Here is an 18,116-nt window from a genome sequence, read left to right as displayed (position 1 = left end):
ATGTTCTCCTATAATATTCGTATGTAAGCTTATATTATACATATTAAAATATATCTGACAAAATAAAATAAAATGAAAAGTTTTTTTTCCCTAATTTGTGAATATTGGGTGTCGTTATTTATTTATTTATTTCTCTTTATTTTTGCGAATGGATTTTAATTTCTGTAACATATGGTTAATCTTTGTCATAATGGAGAATATTTGTGTCGAATAATATTCGATTGATATAGTGATATAGCGACTTACGATGAAAAAAAAGACCAAAATCCAAAAATAAATTTAAATTATTGGATTAAGATCACACTTTGAAAAGTCATCAGACCCAAAACCGACAATAACATAAGGTTGCGTTTACTTTAAATGATGAGATTGAGGATAAATTAAAGTATGATTATTAAGATAATTTGATAAAATATAGAGTGGTTATGGATAAATAATACTCCCTCTATCCCATATATATTATCCTCTTTTCTTTTTCACACGAATTAAGAAAAAATTATTGGAAAAGTAAATTTTATATAAACTTCTTATTTTATTCCTATTTAATGTATTAAAAAAATGATTGTACAATTTTTAAGGTGTAGTTAATAGGGATATATTAGTAAAAAATTGTAAAGAAATATTACTAAATATGATATATGACTATATATCTGTGAATCCTATCAGACCGAAAGATTTATACTTATTTTCAATTTTGGAAGTAAATATATCTAATCCAACATTTATAAAGCAAGCTAAAAAATAAAAATAAATTATATTCCGATTTTTTGAACAAAGTGACACCAAAGCAAATGCAAAGTCAGCGTGAGAACAGAACATTTCCAGCTTTTCCGCCTGGAAATTTCCATCCCCGCCATGGAAGAGGCGGAGCCGCCGGAGTGCCCGGTGTGCCTGCAGCCTTACGAAGCCATCTCCGTGATCCCGCGTGTGCTTTCCTGCGGCCACACCACCTGCGAAGCCTGTCTGAAACAGCTCCCCAACCCCTTCCCCAACACCCTTCGCTGCACTGTTTGCACCCTTCTCGTGAAATTCGGCAACTGCCCCTCGTCCCTCCCCAAGAACCTCGACCTCCTCTACGTATCCTCAATCCTTCAGCAGCAACCCGCCAAGGGCAATAAGGAGGATTCACGATCATCTAGGAGGGAAAAGAATGAGAATATGTCGCTTGCTACGAGTTTTATCCCAAAGTCATGGTCGTATGAATTCTATCTTGAATGGAAAAGGTGGGTTCTACCTGAGGGCAGTGTAGTGATTGAGAAAATGGGTACAGAAGATGACTATGGGATGCTTGGTGGAAAAGTTTTGAAGTCTTTCGGGAGTGATCACGTTATGAGGGATGTTGTGAGGGAGAATGAAATGGTTGGACTTGTTAAAGTTGGGATTTTTATGGAGGATGAAAGTCCAACAACTCATTTCAAGCATAGTTACGAGTCAAGAATTGTGAGCGTTTTGTATGCTATGAAAGAAAAGGAGAGAAGTGAATTGTGTTCCATCTTGCATTTGAATTTCAGCATCCGGAATGTGGGGAAGGTTTATGGGTTTTGGTATCATGAGAATGATAAGTGCGTGTATATTGTTTTTGAGAAGTTTAATTCATGTGATTTATTCAATAATATGATTGAGAAAGAGGTGGGAAAGAGGTTGAGTATTGATGAAATGAGAGGTTTTTGGATGCTTGGAATGGAGTTATGTGAAATTCTAAGTTGTTTGCATTTGGAAGGTTTGTCTATTGGTTGTCTGAGCTCGATCTTTCTTGGTTTCAACAAATTTGGTCGTGTATTTGTTGATTTAGCTGCGGTCTTGAATGTGGGGAGGAGATTGAACGCTATTATAAGACGGGGTCACAAAAATTTTGAAATTAGTTTGAAGGACTCGATATTGGAAGGAAATCCGGTGTTCATTAGTCCAGAGACAATGTTACAGTTTCTTACGAAGAGGGGTTTCGATTTGGATTGTGGTAAAACAGAATGTGAAGTTTCGGGTGCTTCAGATGTTTGGTCAATCGCTACCTTATTGGTTTGGCTTTTTATTGGAAACACTTTCTTAGAAGAGATGAGAACTTACGTACATAGTCTTGCCAATGCAATTACTGACAAGAAGGAATTTGACTATTCTGGTTTGTATTGGATTTGGTTTGAAAAAACCATGGCTCTGTTAGAAGGTAGACTGGGCTCCGAATGTTCTGTTCTGAAGGATGTTTTGTGCAGGTGTCTAGATTTTGACCCTGAAAATAGACCAAATATAACTGAACTTTGGAAATTCCTAAGAGAGTTGATTATTCGACCTAGTTATGATAAAGGAATCACATTAAAGTCGGAAATGAAAAAGGAAAACTTAGGCTCCTGTGTAGTGCTGGGAGAGCTGTGTCAGATAGTTGAGGAAACTAACGAAAAGCTGGTAGGTGTTCAAGTTGATAATGAAAGAGATAAAGTTGATCAAACTGGAGCCACGAATGGAGATATTGGTGATGGGGTGTCCAAGGGACGCATCAAATCTATTGCGATGAAAGGGCATTTGGATTGTATCACAGGATTAGCTATTGGAGGTACGTTTTGCAGCATTATATGGTTGCGTTATTTTTTTTTTTTTCAATCCATTTCATTCTGTACAGTACTATATATCTATCATTTTTTTTTCTTTCCATTTCATTCTGTACAATATATCTAATTGGTTCATGCACGATTTGTGACTTGTGAGGTGTTTGTTTCCTTACTTTTTGATGGATTCCGATGACCTTTCGGAAGTTGAAGTTTGACCAGAAGGAAACGACAAATGACTTGGCATAAAACCTTGATTCACTATGATGCTTTAATTCTGTACAAGTTTAAAGATGATTTCAACAAAATTGTTGTTGCGTATTTGTTGACAGTAACAGAAATCTATAGACTAGAAATGCAGTTGCATCACTTTTTTTCTCCACAAATGAAAGAATAAATTAATTCCTTTGCACGAGATGATAAATTGGTAGTAGCTGGATATTGCACACTATGAGCAATTCTGAAATTTTATCGATTTCTCTATGGAGAAATTCTCATCATATTGTCATTCATTATATTTTGGTGGAATAACATGTTATGCCATATTCCTGAAAAAGATATCCCGCGTTATGCTATAGTTTAAGATGAAGAAACGAGCGAAATTGGAAGCAATAAGAAAAAAGAAATATGAAACTAAAATCAAAGTTATCACATATTTGACTGGGTTTTGGGATTCAATCTAATAGGCTGTAAGACAAATTTAGATTCATTACAAATCTGCTCATGCACTATAATGATCAGTTAGCATGTTGATTTTGTAAAGTTTTTGTTTGTGTGTTAGTTTGCAAAAGCAGTATATCTGTCAAGCATATGGAAGAAGAATATAGTAAAGCAACCAGCTATGTACCTGCATTTTTGTGTTTTCCTGAAGCCACTCAACCTGCATTTGGGTTGAAGTATTTGATTTGGGAGATGGATTTGAAGGAATGAATTACACATTGTAATGTTGAAAAAATGACTTGAAATGGTTTGTCGGTGGTTTTGACAGATTTGAAATTATCCACACAAATATAGTAGATTAAAATTAAGAATTTCAAATCCTTTTCTCATGCTACATTCCATCCAAACACCATGTTAGCATTTCTTTTGTTGTTTTTTATGAGCTTGATGTTTGATTTTTCTTTTATTTTCTTCTCTGTGTAGGAGGTTTCTTGTTCAGCTCCTCATATGATAAGATGGTCCGTGTATGGTCTCTCCAGGTATTTACTTTTGTGCTAAAACTCTTGTTAAAATTGTCAGTGCGTAGGCAAATTTAGGTGTCACCTTGATCAAAAGTTGAGATTTATGTAAGTATCTACAAACTTAAAAATACTTTGATTACTGGATAAATTCAGTTGCGGAATGAGGACCCTAAATGGAACTCAAAATATTGATGATTAAACTAAGATTTAAGGACCTTAATATGACAGATTACTACAAGACATTAAGATTTCAAATATTCCTAGCTAAAACAGCTTTAAAGAAAGATTTTTCGAGGCATTCTGTGAGAAAGACATCTGACCAGAAACTTCTTCTGTGAAGCCTTCCATACCAATTTGCATACAGAAAATGCTTTTATTTCCTAAATATATTATGAAAATATATGTTATCCTGGCATTGTACGTTGCATTTCTGATATTTTTATGGCATTTGTGTAATCATAATCGAACATCAGTGAAGTTGATATATTTGTAAGTTAATGGCATATACCTTGGCTATGTATGCCATACATTCACATATAAATAAATAATGGAAAACATCCAAAATAATTTATTGACAACTACTTTACAAGACCGAGGACTGCTTAAATTTACTTTATAGAACTTTTGAAATGCAAGATTTTTTCTTGTTCTTCAAACTGTGGGTGCATCTTTATTTATTTTCATGTGGAATTGGTTTTATTATTGGAATACCCCGTCTAATATTCTTGTGTTTTTGTCAAATCAAATATCAGGATTTTACGCATATGCATTCTTTTAAAGGTCACGATCATAGAGTTATGGCTGTCTGTTTTGTCGATGGAAAAGAACCATTATGCATCAGTGGTGATAATGATGGTGTTATATGCATTTGGGGGGCTAGTTTTCCGTTTAATGATGCACCAATAAAGAAGTTACGTGAGCAGAAAGATTGGCGCTATAGTGGCATTTATGCACTAGCCGTTTCTGGAACCGAATATGTATACACAGGCAGTGGAGACAAATTAATAAAAGCATGGTCGCTGCAGGTATTTACTCTTTCACAACTCCTCCACTGGTTATATTTCAGTCAATAATTGCAGTATTTGAATCAATGCCACTCAGGATTACACCCTATCGTGTTCTATGAGTGGACATACATCAGGCGTGTCATCTCTGGTAGTTTGCAATGGTGTGCTTTATAGTGGAAGCTGGGATGGGACTGTCCGCTTATGGTCTCTTAGTGATCATAGTTCTTTAGCAGTCTTGGGGGAAGACAAACTCAGAAATGTGGCCTCTATCACGTCTCTTTCTGCAGAGTACCATTTGCTGTTTGTGGGTCACGAAAATGGTTGCATAAAGGTAACATGGTTTCATTTTCAAAAGGAAAAAAAGAGAAATCTTGAGCATCCGATAGCTTTACTCTCTAGTTGGCATCGTCCAAATGCATGTGGTCCAAATCAACTTTCTAAAACCAAAAGTTTACTAATTGTTTGAGAGCAATTTGTGTTATGATTGGTGATGGAAAGATTGGTTATTATTTTCCTTTTCTTGGTTTAGGTATGGCATAACGATGTGCTTCTGCAGTCCACACAAGCACACAATGGTTCAGTCATCTCTGTCAGGAAGAAGGGGAAATGGCTGTTTAGCGGGGGATGGGATAAGAAAATTTATGTTCAGGTACCTGAGTATAATACATGCCATTTTTCATTAGCAACCATTAATTTCATATACTTTGATTGATCTGGAGGTAAACACACCTCCTCACTAATGGTACAATTGAATCTACTCCACTTTTTAGACAGTTTTTCCAGAACATGATGCCATGTTCTTGGATAGTCTCTCAGCAAACGTTATTTATGGAAAATTATGCGTGGTTCCTATTATTTCTTGCTATTTTCAGTCAAGATTGTGATATGCAGGAAATATCAGAAGACGGAGATGGAATGAGTTCCATTTCAGTTGGAACTATTGCATGTGATTCTGTAATAATTGCTCTCATTTACTGGGAAGGGAAGCTATTTGTTGGACAGGCTGATAAAACAATCAAGGTATGACTTTTGATTGTTGTCATATGTTTGAACACGGAAATATGACTTGGCACCATGGTTAGTGAGGTTATATAGATAAGTTGTTTATCAACTCTCGACCCTTCGGTTCTTGATAGTAAAATTTTCTTCTTGGGTGACATAGCCAATTAGCCACTTTTTTTTTCTTTGCGGTTTTTGGTTTGAGCACGATAGTAATGAACTACTTCACAGTAGTTAACTATTCGGGTGTCACAATGGTCTTTTGCTAGCTTGTGTAACGCATCAGGACAATGATCAAAATGTAGCATTTAGGTTATTATAAAAGATTTGGATTTCTTTTAGTACTACGACAAAGCACTCAAATCTTATACTAACAAATTTCTTCCACAGGTCTACTATGGAATGTAAATAGAGCTGGAAGATCTTGTCAAAACGTGTAATACTATTACAACATCCTCTGTTTAAAGATGTAGTGTCGACTGTATCAGATGATATGAAATGTTTAGTGGGAAGGTTGCCCTGATACATGTGAGATGGAATAGACACAACAGAAATCCCGTATATATGTGTATACGAGGAAAAAGCTTATGAAAATGAAATATACATATTGCTGTGCTAGACTTGTTTCTTCGGTGATGGAATGGTGCTTTGTGTACACACATTAATCAGACCCAATAGACCCCCTTATTAGAACTTGATTTGTTTTCAGATTTATTGTTACAAATATATTATTATGTGTAAAATAAATTAGATGGGGCAAATTGTTTACAAATTGAATCATAAATTTTGGACTAAGATAGTCTTGGTTATTCAAGTACCCATCTGGAAGGCAAAATGCAGATAAGTACCTCTGATGAATTTCAAACCATTGGTATTTACTGTTTAGGAAGTAAGAAGATAAAAAGAAAAGAACAATAAAATAATAATATACCTTTAACTCTCGCATAAATTACGACATTTTCTTTAAAAAAAATATTATGCCATCTCAATATGCATAAATAAAAAGAATAAACGAATGTATACATTGTTTTTGACACACACTTGTCCACAAAAGTGCAACACACTGATTCAACATAAAGTTCTCAAGCTACACTTGCAATCTGCATTAACATCCGCAACATACTAAACCACACACTATTTCATTACCTATAGAGCATAGTGCCTGCTCCTGACTCGTGGAATGGAATGCTGCCCCATACCATCCTTCATACAAACTATATACAGACGTTAAAGATCTCCTCAATAACATGCCAACTTGGATGAAAATCGAAATCAAGGAACTGTGGAACGCCTCCTCATCTCCACCAAGCATCAAATCATCCTTGAATACTATAAGTCAAGAAACAGCCGAAAAGCTCGGTCACGAGATAAATATCAGGAAATGCTTTCGAAAACGCAGTTCTTGGAAATTATTATGCCGTCCGCCGTATAATGAGTAGAAGCATTGAACAAGTATTAAGATATACAATCCGTGCATTATCTCCGATGCCATTAGTCCATTACAGAACTTGGGTGACAAGAAATGGTTTAGCCTTGCATGGCGAGTTCATGGCTTGAACTAAACCTTTCCGGGGACAGTTAGTGTCCATCACCCTTAGAATTTACCCTGCAGCAGATAAAGAAGAACATATAATAGGGAAAAAATATCATTGATACCCCACACTAGATATTCAATATGAGATAATTCGGACATCCGCTCATTAAGGAATTAAATGCAAACACTTTCAAAACCTTAAAAGACGTTAATGCAATTATGATACTGAGAGGAAGTTTTGTGATAACAAAGTAAAAGACGCATCAGGCATGTACCTTCCAGCAAGAGAACTACTATTCTCCCACTATACATACAATTCTTGAGATTCCATTGGAGAAGACCAGTACCGAAATAGAGATTCCACGGTTACCCTCCTCGTTGCGCTAAGCATTGAAATAAAAAAACGACAACCATCGATTTTATACTCCTCAAGTGGATTTCTATGCCCAAAACTTCTTACATTCACCTGAACCAGTGAAAAAATTGTGATAACATATGAAGCTTCATTTATCCAAAAAGCAAATAACATGTGGATATACAATAATGTTTTATACCGCAGAGCTAAGCCTGTTCATGTTTACAAGATGATCCCTCCAGAAGCAATCCAGAGTTTTCACAAGAACAGCCCTCTGTAGATGAATAAATTACTTTGTCATAGAATAATAGATTCATGAAGAGCGAATATTGCATTTTCGTCTCCTGTTACAGATGTCATTTTTGTATTTAATAATATTTAAATATCGCAATGCTAAGATATTTGATGTTTGGGGTTAAAAATAGTTAATTTGGCCGATCATATCAGTATGTTTGCCAAATTCTCAACTCAAAGCCAATATTTTCCATAGTTTCAATAAATCAACTTAAAAGCAGATATCAATCAATACTCTAAAATTAAAATCTACACAATTAAAATAAAAACCCCTCAACACTCTGGCTCTTGAATTTAAACTTGATTTTTAGTCAAGTGCTCCACCAACAATGAACCAAATAGAAACTGCTTCCAAATTGGAGAAAGTTCAACACTGGCTAATAATTTCTGCCAAATTAATTAAATGTGTTGGTCGGTGATACAATACTAAGAAAGAAACAAGAACCGTAGAAGATAAAAACTGAAAGTCCCCCTATGACTTTGGAACCAAAAAAATAAAGGTAATTTTGCCTTCATTGGAGACTGAAAACCACATAACAGTGGAAATACCTCTATTTCTTTCACATAGGCGCAATCATAACCTGATTCTTGAATGTAGTAAAGATAGGAGGCTATCAGAAAATCACCAAGGTACTTGCAAAGAAGATTAACAGTTGATCTGAACTCCCCATCTCTGACACAAACATAAAAAAACGAAGGAGAAATAATAACCAAGATTTGAAAGAGCATAGACTCAAAAAGTTGAAACATTGATGACATAAAGCCTACTCACTTTGTGGAATCATCAGAACATATGGTTAGCCAGCGCTTCAACGCCGAACTCTTCATGCGGATACCTCGAAAAACATTTGGAGGTTTCGGCAAAGTTGGAAGATGAAAGTTATCAATGTCTATGGTTTTTAAGTCGTGAAGCTGGGCAACTGATTGTCGCAAGGCTTCCTCAGTGACCCCTGTAAATGAGTCTAGAGAGATTTCAATTCTTTAGTGTACATATTCATTGAGAAAACAATGCTGCAAGATAATGAAAATGCAAATACGCACCATTCAAAACATTCCCAGAAACATCACTGAATTCTTTCAATAGCTTTCCCAAACTCCAGCTGCTTGGGTGCTAAATTCAATAGTACTTTTTTTAGCAAAAAAGAAAAAAAAAAGAAAGAAGAAAGGAACAGATCACTTGGGAAACACACTAACTAATTCATATACCTTTTTTGGATTCACATTCTTCAAAATAATTTCATCTGCCACTGCTTGCATATACCTAAATCAGAAGTTCGATTTTGTTCAGAAAACTCAAAAGATGGCACCCACTAAGATAATACAGCTTGTACTAATATCATGCACAATGAAATTTTATAACCCTCAATCAACAACATAAGAAGAGTGCTTCATGCTGCGAACCACAGAGTAAAAGCATTATAAATAGGTGCTTGTCATTTTCGTTATAGGATGTATGATAAAATGATCGAGCTCTTGGCACTTTTTGGAATTGTAAACATGTTAGATGAGCCTCTTCTGTCATCCAAATTTTCCCCGTCTTTTTATTTTCGGAAGCTTGAATATTTGTACACGGCTCGGGCACTTAAAAAAATATATTTTGGCACATGGATACATCATGGAGTATAACTTTGAGCATACAAAGTACAGAAGTCGGATATTACTTTCTTTAGTTTTCACAAAGCACACATTTGAAAGTTTAAAGGTACTCACTGAAAAATGTGCTCCGAACAACTTTCAGAATCCCCAGTTAATATCAATTGGCGAAGATCATAAACATGTTTCCTTTGGACCTGCACAGCACAGTGAGAGCTTACACTAAACTGTTTACATATTGATATTACAATCAGAGTGAACATCTTAGCTATTCTTGCTTAAATTAAATAGCAATGGCATCATTCAAGTCTTAGCCACCAAGATGATACCTCTAAAACTTCATCGAACTCCACAAGACTCTTTCTTATGCCAAAGAAATACTTTTCAGCATTAATTTGCAGGGATAAAAGCTGAGAAGACAGCATTAGAAGGATCGGTTAAAATATTTCCACAAACAAGAAAAGGGAGACAATAATAAATATGACAGCACAAAGTACACCTGTTTCACAATTGAATGCCCCTCTATTGGAATATCCTCATCATTAGTGATTCTAGATATAAGTTTGACTGCCCACTCAGTGTCAAAATTAAATTTCTGAAACATCTCATCTTGCAAGCTGTCAAGGAAGCAATCATGTAAGATAACATCTATACTTAAATCCCACCAAATAATAGAGCAAACAGATCGATCAAAATGCATAAATAATAAACCACTGAAGGCAACCAATACTGTTTGTTTCTAATAGTTTTCTTGTTTATTTCATTTGGAAACCTTGCTGTATGTCAAGATTTTGGGAACCATGTTCCAGAAGGCTCTAACACAACTTCTACCGTTCTACTTCAGCCTGCTCCCATTGAGTTCCTCACCGTAACTTTCTATAAAACCAGAATTCTATCTTCTTCTTTGTTGGTTGAATTTTGAAACAATTACTAATGTGTTACATCGAAGAAAATGTTGCTTAAATATTCAAAAAAGAAAAAAGAAAAAAGAAAAGAAAAGGTTGCTTAAACAAGACGTTTCGAATTACAAATTCCAGAACCATCAATACTTGATCTCTTCTTTCTTGGCACATAATAATATTTAGGTTTTGCAGCCATGAAGTCCCCTAAACTTTTCTGCGGCTGCTCAGATTTATATATTTATTCTTGAATAAGTGGAAGAATGCTTGAATACAAAGAAGGCAGAAGATGAATATTTCAAGGAGACTCTCTTTCCACTTGATTTATTCTGCAATATCACTGGTTCTTAAGTATTACACAAACTATGTCAAACAAGCATCTAAAAAACTTTAAAATATACCTAACCATAAATCGTGTTGATCCAGGATCCCCTTGCCTCCCTGCTCTGCCCCGTAGCTACAATAAAGCAATATCCTAATTAGGAATGTGCAAGTGACTGTTAATACAAATAACATGATCACGCCTCTTGATACGAAAACATAAGAATAAAATGGAGGATGAGAGCAAAAGAAATACACTTGCAACATATGCAACAACAAACATACACTGAACATCCTCGAAACAGTCAGATATTTTTTTTTCTGTCAAATAAATCTGTCTCTGCTTTCCTCTTAAAGAAGAAAAGTCTTTTAAAGACTCCTAAATGGATAAATGTCATTATGTACTCCAAACATTCCTCTGATTTATCACTACCTAAACCCCTACTACAGTGGAAAATTCACCTGGTTATCGATCCTCCGAGACTCATGTAGAGAAGTTCCAATCACATGAAGACCACCAAGCCTTTTCACCTCTAACCCTTCATTATATGAGTGAGTTTCACAGTCCTTTAGAACTGATAGATAAGAAAGAGCAATCGATGGGCCAAGGGGGTACATCTCTGACTGCTCATTCATAAGCTTTTGTAACTCTGCCAATTCTATAGATTGGCTCATTTCAATAGACTGAGAAATCAAAGTTCTTGCCTCATCATTCGTCCATATCTTACCCTCGCTTTTGCAAACATATTTAGCTGAAATATCGATACAGAACCAAATCATTACAAAGGGTCAAATACACAAGACCGAAAAGAAATAGTGTTTTCTTGAAACCGTAATTCAAAGTTGATAATACAAACCCATAAGAGAGGTCTTAGCAAGCAAACCTAGAGATGATGGTCCAACCTTTACCTTAGACAAGGCCTGCATCAGACTGCATGTGTTAGGGATTAATAAGAACTCTCATTAAAATTGGTTTTCATTATAAATCAGTCATCACCTTCTTTGAAGTTGGACCTCTATCAATTTCTAAATCAGGAATCTTTTGCGTGAGTAATGAAAGCAAGGAGTCCTCCAAGACTTCTTTAGCAAGCATCTGATGCAGAGAATACACATGCCACTGTTAAATGTCACTGTTACACCAGTCACAGTCTCAACTTCGAGCAAATTAAATGAAAATTAGCATGCAAAATACAAATTTCCTCCTCAAGACAAGATTCGAGTCATTACCGCCAGATAAAACTCATAAACATAGATTTACCTTTGGATTTCCTCCGAGAATTATATCAGTGCCCCTACCAGCCATATTTGTTGATAGGGTAATTGCATGTTTTCTGCCAGCCTGAGCAATAATTTCAGCTTCTCTAGCAGCATACTATAAAAGGGATATGGTTAATGAGTACATATTGTCAGACCAGATATAAGATAGTGAATCAAAAACGAACCTTCGGGCGTGCATTGAGTACATTGTGAGGAATTCCCCTTTCGCTCAGCAACGCTGACAGATATTCGGAATTTTCAACACTGAATCAATAATAAAATGTCGTTATATGACCTATGATTCTGGATTTAAAAGATACAACATCAACCAAAAGACTTGTGTAGATATAGATGTCATAAACACTGATTGAGTAATATATTTCCAGTGACAACAGATATCAAGCTTCAGAACTGATCCAAGATCAAAATCTTTGAGATGAGATAAAAATATATTGTCAACTTATTTGTTTATGAAATCATACCTAGTAGTCCCAACCAATATGGGGCGACCACCCCAAAACAAATCCTCGATCTCTTTTTGAACAAATGCCCATTTCCCTCGTGCAGTCTAAAAAAATATACAATTGTACCATGATGAAGTAATGATCCATTGGAAAGTAGAAGAACATTATAGTAGATGCTTACTGCAAATGCTTGGATGGGTAAATCTTTACGAATATTTGGCTTATTTGTGGGTACTTCGATAACTGGCATTTGAAACATTTTCAAAAATTCCTTCTCCTATGGCAGTGAACAGGAAGCTTTTACATACAAGAAATCTTCAAGAATCACAATTGCATAAATCAAGATGAATTAACCTCGGTTTTAGCCGTCCCAGTCATCCCTGATAGCTTAGGATAAAGTTTGAATAGTGATTGATAAGTGATTTGGGCAACAACAACAGAATCAGCCTACAACATTCAGAAAGTGTGCAAGTTATGTACAAACTTAGTTAGTAAGGATGTAATTGTGACATGCAAATCTTGGAAAACTAGTGTTTAACGTGCAAGAAACCTGAATCTTCAGCCCTTCTTTAGCCTCCACAGCCTGATGGATGCCCTCAGACCACCTCCTTTTTTCTTCTACTCTACCAGTCAACTGCAAAAGTGAACTGAAAATATTACATATGAACGAAACTGCACATTGTATATACAAAATTTCACTTGTTTTTCACCATAGTAATTAGTAAACCACATGCCACTTTGCCGAGGCAAGAGCTTGATGAAATTCTATTATAACCAACCAAAAAGGCATGCTAAACTCAGAATCTTTATCCCGTATCTGCCATATAACATAAAGTTTCAAAAACTAACCAGAAAGGTTTTTTTATTAATGCAAATGAAAAATATCTCCATTTGTCATTGGCCATTTTTCAATTATCAATAGTGATGTAATCATTTAACTAATTGAATCAGGTATTCATCACCAGTTGAATACCTCATTAATTATAAGAGCCTTCCCATTTCGGACAATATATTCCACATCTCGCTTGTAGAATTCTTTGGCTTTTAATGCATTCATGACAAACCTGCAAAATTTTAATTGTATATTTGAAAATTTTAAATTTGTAGATTCATAAGATTGTGTCATAATGAAGCAAATAAAGTAAATCCTGCTATCTTTAACAGTAAATTTATAATCAATCTAAAGAATAACTAGAAGTGGCATAAGAACCAGAATTAAACACGGTTATAAGTCCAAGAAACTAAAAAGTATATTACACTCAATAAAATGAACTGAGAAACAAAATTTGAAAATATGATCAAAACCCACCCACCTAGCCCAAGGATCATTTTCATCCCAAAGGTCATTTGTTTCCAGAGCCATCTCTGCTAGTACTATTCCTCCCTCTGTAAGTTCCACAGACTTATCCTTGAGCTCCACATTGTAATGCTGTTAATTAAACCAAAAAATAAAAAATGTTTGGTATAATTTACCAGACATAATTTATTAAATAAAAGAAAAGGAAAGTAAATGGGACTAACAAGTCCTTGTATCAGCAGTTCAGCTACTCTGGCGGCAACTGGATATCGAGCGGCATCTTTACTTGCCTGACATAAATAAATGAATTGAATAAAGAAGAAAAAAGATAATCCTTCAAAGATCCCTAGATTATTAGGATTTTAAACAAGTGCTGTACCAACAAATTTCAAAAGACCAAGTGCTTCAATATTTCCCTCTATCTAATTCTTTAGATTATTTTGGTTTGGTTATAAAGGATTCAAATATTTACAATGCACACAGAAATGAGATTCAACAGATTTTCTTTGCAATTGCAAATTACCTCACCACTTATCAATAAAGGATTGCGTCCCTCATCAATGAGGACAGAGTCCACTTCATCAACTATTGCAAAATGGAAGGGCTTTGGCCTGATTCCGGATGAAACACTGCAATCAGTCGTCACAAGATTACCCAATATAAGCGTAGTGAAAAGCATTTAGCGGGTACCATCTCATCACCAGCTGTTCACTGCTTGCAGCAAGATTATCTCGTAAGTAGTCAAAACCAAGTTCCTGAGGTAATAGAAAAACAAAAGAATACACATAAATTGACAGATGACCAAAAAAAATTAATGTGGCACTAATACATTCAATTTAGAGCAAGAAGAAACTTTGTATATTTGCTCATGTACTGTATGAAACCATTAAAAACTTACAGAATTATTAGTGTATGTAATATCACATTTATAGTTGGACCTTCTCTCGTCAGGCGTCATACCCCTCTGCGTTTATAGGATGAAATTAAACAGTAATTAGTTTCCAACAATGTGGAGAAGTAAATCTCATGCAATAATATTTCATAGAACAAAACACACATTTCCTCTGCTTCAGTTTGAATTCCGAAAGACGAATTTTGCTTTTATTTATTTTATGGTACCACAGGATACAAATAGAAGCTCTCTCAGATCTTTGTTAAAACCCTCAAAAATCTTATAAAAGGTGGGATATATAAATAAGCATTGTGGTTCCCAAAACAAGCCATCTGGTTAAGAGAGTGGAAATATCAATATCTGAGCATTTTTAATAAAGTATTCGTTCAATGCAAATTTAAACAAGAAGAATATAGACCAATCCACTTCTGTCTCTTTTCTCTAGCAATCACTTAATCCTAGTATCATTCAACATTTTTGTAGCAGTGAATTTTGTTTTATTAAAAAAATGAAATCCTAAACACGATAAAACGAATAAGGCTCCATTGGAAAGCATTACCCAATGGAATATATGATATGAAGCAACTTACTTGGATAAGTCCCACTGAGAGGCCTAGAAATCGATGCACGCGGCCCATCCACTCAGCATCCCGTTGAGCAAGGTAATCATTAACTGTAACCACTGTCACAGAAGCATGTGTTTAAGCACTCCACGCCCAAAAACTAGGGGTGTTATCGAGCCGAGCCGAGCTCGAGTAGCACACTACTCGAGCTCATATTTTACTACTCGAGCTGGAGCTCGATCGAGTAGTAAAATATGAGCTCGAGCTCGATTGGCAAAAACAAACAACAAAGTACAACCAGTCCCATGATGCATCCGTACAGGTTATCACGAACAAATTCAGCACTACGGCATTGATCAAGTGAGTGACACATTGGGGAAAAACATTCAATAGCAACACAATTACTTCTAGATTATCAGAAACCACATTTAACACTTTCGAATATCGATATTAAACAGTTTTGCGACAGGTAGCATTTGATTATTTTAGATCAGTGGTAGCAACAGAGGAGACATACCGTGAACACCCTCTCCAGTAAGAGCATTGAGATAAGCTCCTAAAGTGGACACTAAAGTTTTCCCTTCTCCGGTTTTCATTTCTGCAATGCACCCATCGTGAAGCACAGCTCCTCCGATAATCTAAGATAAAATTTTGGGGCAAGATAAAAATATATTTGACTCGAAAACCACTACTAGATACAAAGTACACGCATTCAGGTTTCAGAAAAGTTAAGCAACAGTCAACTTGATATTTGAACAATTGCACTGACAAATACCAAATTTCACATTCTCAGGAACTTTCACTCTTATGATCTCAATCATAAATTTGAATGCAAATTATTAAAATGCCAGAATTATTTCCTTCCTATGATCCCCACAAATTTCTTTGGAAGTTAATCCTTTCCGATGCAATGATGCAATCTAATCGATAATGCACGTAATCACACATATGCACAAAGCAAGAAAGAAGAAAAGTAAAATCTAATGTAGTGCTGAAGTATTTATGTATAGTGGACCTGAACATCAAAATGACGCATTCCAAGCTTCCTTTTAGCTGCTTCCCGGACCACCGCAAAAGCCTCTACAAAAGTGCATCACAAGATCACGACATTACATGCTGAAACACTAATTTCCAAGAAAAGAACCAAAGTCAAGACCCACAGAGAAATATAAACTAGAATTACCGCATAAAGATTACCCTTTTGAGGGACAGATCATTAAAAACATTGAATATTTATTAAAAAATAATTGAAAACAGATTAGAAAAACCACACCAGCTTGAATACTAGCTAGAGTCTCTCCCTCTCTGAACCTGCAACGAAACTCCACGGTCTTTGCGCTCAGCTACATTAACAATACTATTAAATTATCAGAAAAATTCCCACAAAACCGAATCAACTAGTCCGATAAAAATGTAAAAACTATATAAAAACCTGTTCATCAGAGAGCTTCTCGATGTGGGGTTCAAAGGCATTAACGGAATTCACAAGTCTGTAATAATCTTTAACCACCCAGTAATTCAAGCTACTAAAGTCACTCCATGTCTTCTTGATCCCACCAATTTTTTCCTGAAAAGATAGAAACTTTATAGATTAAGAGACCCTAAACTATAAATTACAGAGGCGTTAGCTGATATGCTGCAAAGCTGTACCTGGAGGGAGGCGGAAACGGTAAAGGGAGTGGAACCGCGGCCGCGTATTCGGACTACAAGAGGAGGAAAGACGGATGGAGGGAAGCAAGTCGATTTGGGGCATGCGAGAGTTGTACTTTGACGGCGGAGCTGCGGTGTTCGGAGGAAGGAAATGGTGGTGGTGGTGGTGGTGGTGGTGGCCATTGGGTTGTGTACGTTCGGGCTTAGAGGTTTTGGGTTTTTCAATGCCAAGGTTTAATTTTTATTTTCAAACTAGCATTTTATTTTGGGGAAATGATTAATAAATCCTATGAGCAAATTTATTTTTGTCCTCGTCCAAATATTTGTTTCCATGAGCAAACTTATTTTTGCCCTCAGTCCTCATGTCAGCAAATATTTTTAAAGAACCATTATTTCAAAGATTTTAAGGTAATATTTTAGGTTTTCAGTCCTCATGTCAGCAAATATTTTTGAAGAACCATTATTTCAAAGATTTTAAGGTAATATTTTAGGTTTTTAAAAATTTGCAGGCAAGAAATTGCATTACAGTGTTTGATGTAGTGTAATTATTTTTATATATCCTTTTTAATTGAACGATTCTTTGAGATTTGTTATGGTTTTAATGATTGTATTAAATTTTTGTGTTGTCGTGTGAATTGTGCAGAGTTTTTTTTTTTTTTTTTTTTATCAATATCTGGTTTTCCCGTCTGTGGGTGAGAATGAATCTCATTTATTGGAAATTTGAGATAGAGTAGCTGAAATTCCTTGTTGTTCTCGATTATAACGATTTAATTCAGAACCGTAATGGTTTTAGTGCTGCATTATGACTTAGATATTGATATTTTTTTTATCTTTAAAATAAAAATGGGCTACTTGAATTTGTTATTGTGTACTGTTTTTTTTTTATATGTCATGTGTTATACAAATGAATATATGATTTTCAATTTAGATCTTATTATATTGAATGTACTTTTTTTAATAGTTTGATAATAAAATCTAGAAGCGATTCTTGTAATATCTCCTTTTTTGGTTGCTACAAGTAAAAATACATATTTCTGTGATTTCAATCTTCATTGGATGTAGCTTGATGAATATTTTTGTGATCCTGAGAACAATGTGCTGAAATTTCATTAGAAACCATGATTTTTCGATATGTATCTCCATTACAGTTTGAGAAGTATTCTACTTTCATATCAATGCACTCTATTCGACGAGTTCATGATTTTTTTCTTGGATAGACATCCTGAGATTATCAAGGCAGCTGAACGACTATTTATGGGGAGTCATCATGCTT

At 35.2% G+C, this 18,116-nt stretch overlaps 2 protein-coding genes across 6 annotated transcripts; one reads left to right on the top strand and one right to left on the bottom strand.

Annotated features, from left to right (window-relative positions):
* The first annotated feature begins 793 nt into the window (after positions 1-793).
* On the top strand, positions 794-6,338 carry LOC140881526 (uncharacterized). The gene is made up of 7 exons (XM_073286904.1): positions 794-2,545; positions 3,681-3,736; positions 4,471-4,743; positions 4,820-5,056; positions 5,255-5,374; positions 5,617-5,745; positions 6,115-6,338. The coding sequence occupies exons 1-7, from the start codon at positions 856-858 to the stop codon at positions 6,130-6,132; spliced, it is 2,523 nt and encodes an 840-aa protein (XP_073143005.1). The 5' UTR covers positions 794-855; the 3' UTR covers positions 6,133-6,338.
* A 369-nt stretch (positions 6,339-6,707) lies between these two features.
* On the bottom strand, positions 6,708-17,080 carry LOC140877253 (protein translocase subunit SECA2, chloroplastic). Of its 5 annotated transcripts, none has more exons than XM_073280788.1 (32): positions 16,844-17,080; positions 16,626-16,760; positions 16,467-16,536; positions 16,209-16,273; positions 15,711-15,831; positions 15,221-15,312; positions 14,637-14,702; positions 14,429-14,493; positions 14,262-14,349; positions 13,963-14,028; positions 13,755-13,870; positions 13,415-13,505; positions 12,992-13,075; positions 12,796-12,888; positions 12,623-12,718; positions 12,460-12,545; positions 12,163-12,241; positions 11,979-12,092; positions 11,718-11,813; positions 11,578-11,641; positions 11,183-11,472; positions 10,801-10,856; positions 10,000-10,117; positions 9,830-9,910; positions 9,618-9,697; positions 9,114-9,168; positions 8,949-9,018; positions 8,680-8,869; positions 8,457-8,580; positions 7,813-7,887; positions 7,534-7,724; positions 6,708-7,330 (listed from the first exon to the last, which is right to left on the bottom strand). In XM_073280788.1, the coding sequence occupies exons 1-31, from the start codon at positions 17,024-17,026 to the stop codon at positions 7,563-7,565; spliced, it is 3,171 nt and encodes a 1,056-aa protein (XP_073136889.1). In that variant the 5' UTR covers positions 17,027-17,080; the 3' UTR covers positions 6,708-7,330; positions 7,534-7,562. The 5 variants fall into 5 exon arrangements, with proteins under 5 accessions (XP_073136889.1, XP_073136890.1, XP_073136891.1 ...); XM_073280789.1 differs by having other exon boundaries at positions 8,680-8,870; positions 8,965-9,018; XM_073280790.1 differs by having other exon boundaries at positions 11,605-11,641.
* Between the last annotated feature and the right edge of the window lie 1,036 nt (positions 17,081-18,116).

Source organism: Henckelia pumila, chromosome 2 (assembly GCF_033568475.1).
Source record: "Henckelia pumila isolate YLH828 chromosome 2, ASM3356847v2, whole genome shotgun sequence".
NCBI classification, from domain to species: domain Eukaryota; kingdom Viridiplantae; phylum Streptophyta; class Magnoliopsida; order Lamiales; family Gesneriaceae; genus Henckelia; species Henckelia pumila.
Note: the sequence above shows the minus strand (reverse complement) of the source record. Positions and strands in the feature narration are given on the sequence as shown.

Coding starts and splice junctions, on each gene's coding strand:
- LOC140881526 (XM_073286904.1), top strand. CDS start 856: ATGGAAGAGGCGGAGCCGCCGGAGTGCCCGGTGTGCCTGCAGCCTTAC. Junction 3,737..4,470: donor TCCGTGTATGGTCTCTCCAG/GTATTTACTTTT, acceptor ATCAAATATCAG/GATTTTACGCATATGCATTC. Junction 4,744..4,819: donor TAAAAGCATGGTCGCTGCAG/GTATTTACTCTT, acceptor AATGCCACTCAG/GATTACACCCTATCGTGTTC.
- LOC140877253 (XM_073280788.1), bottom strand. CDS start 17,026: ATGGCCACCACCACCACCACCACCACCACCATTTCCTTCCTCCGAACA. Junction 15,313..15,710: donor TACTGGAGAGGGTGTTCACG/GTATGTCTCCTC, acceptor CTTCTGTGACAG/TGGTTACAGTTAATGATTAC. Junction 12,889..12,991: donor AAGAAGGGCTGAAGATTCAG/GTTTCTTGCACG, acceptor TGAATGTTGTAG/GCTGATTCTGTTGTTGTTGC.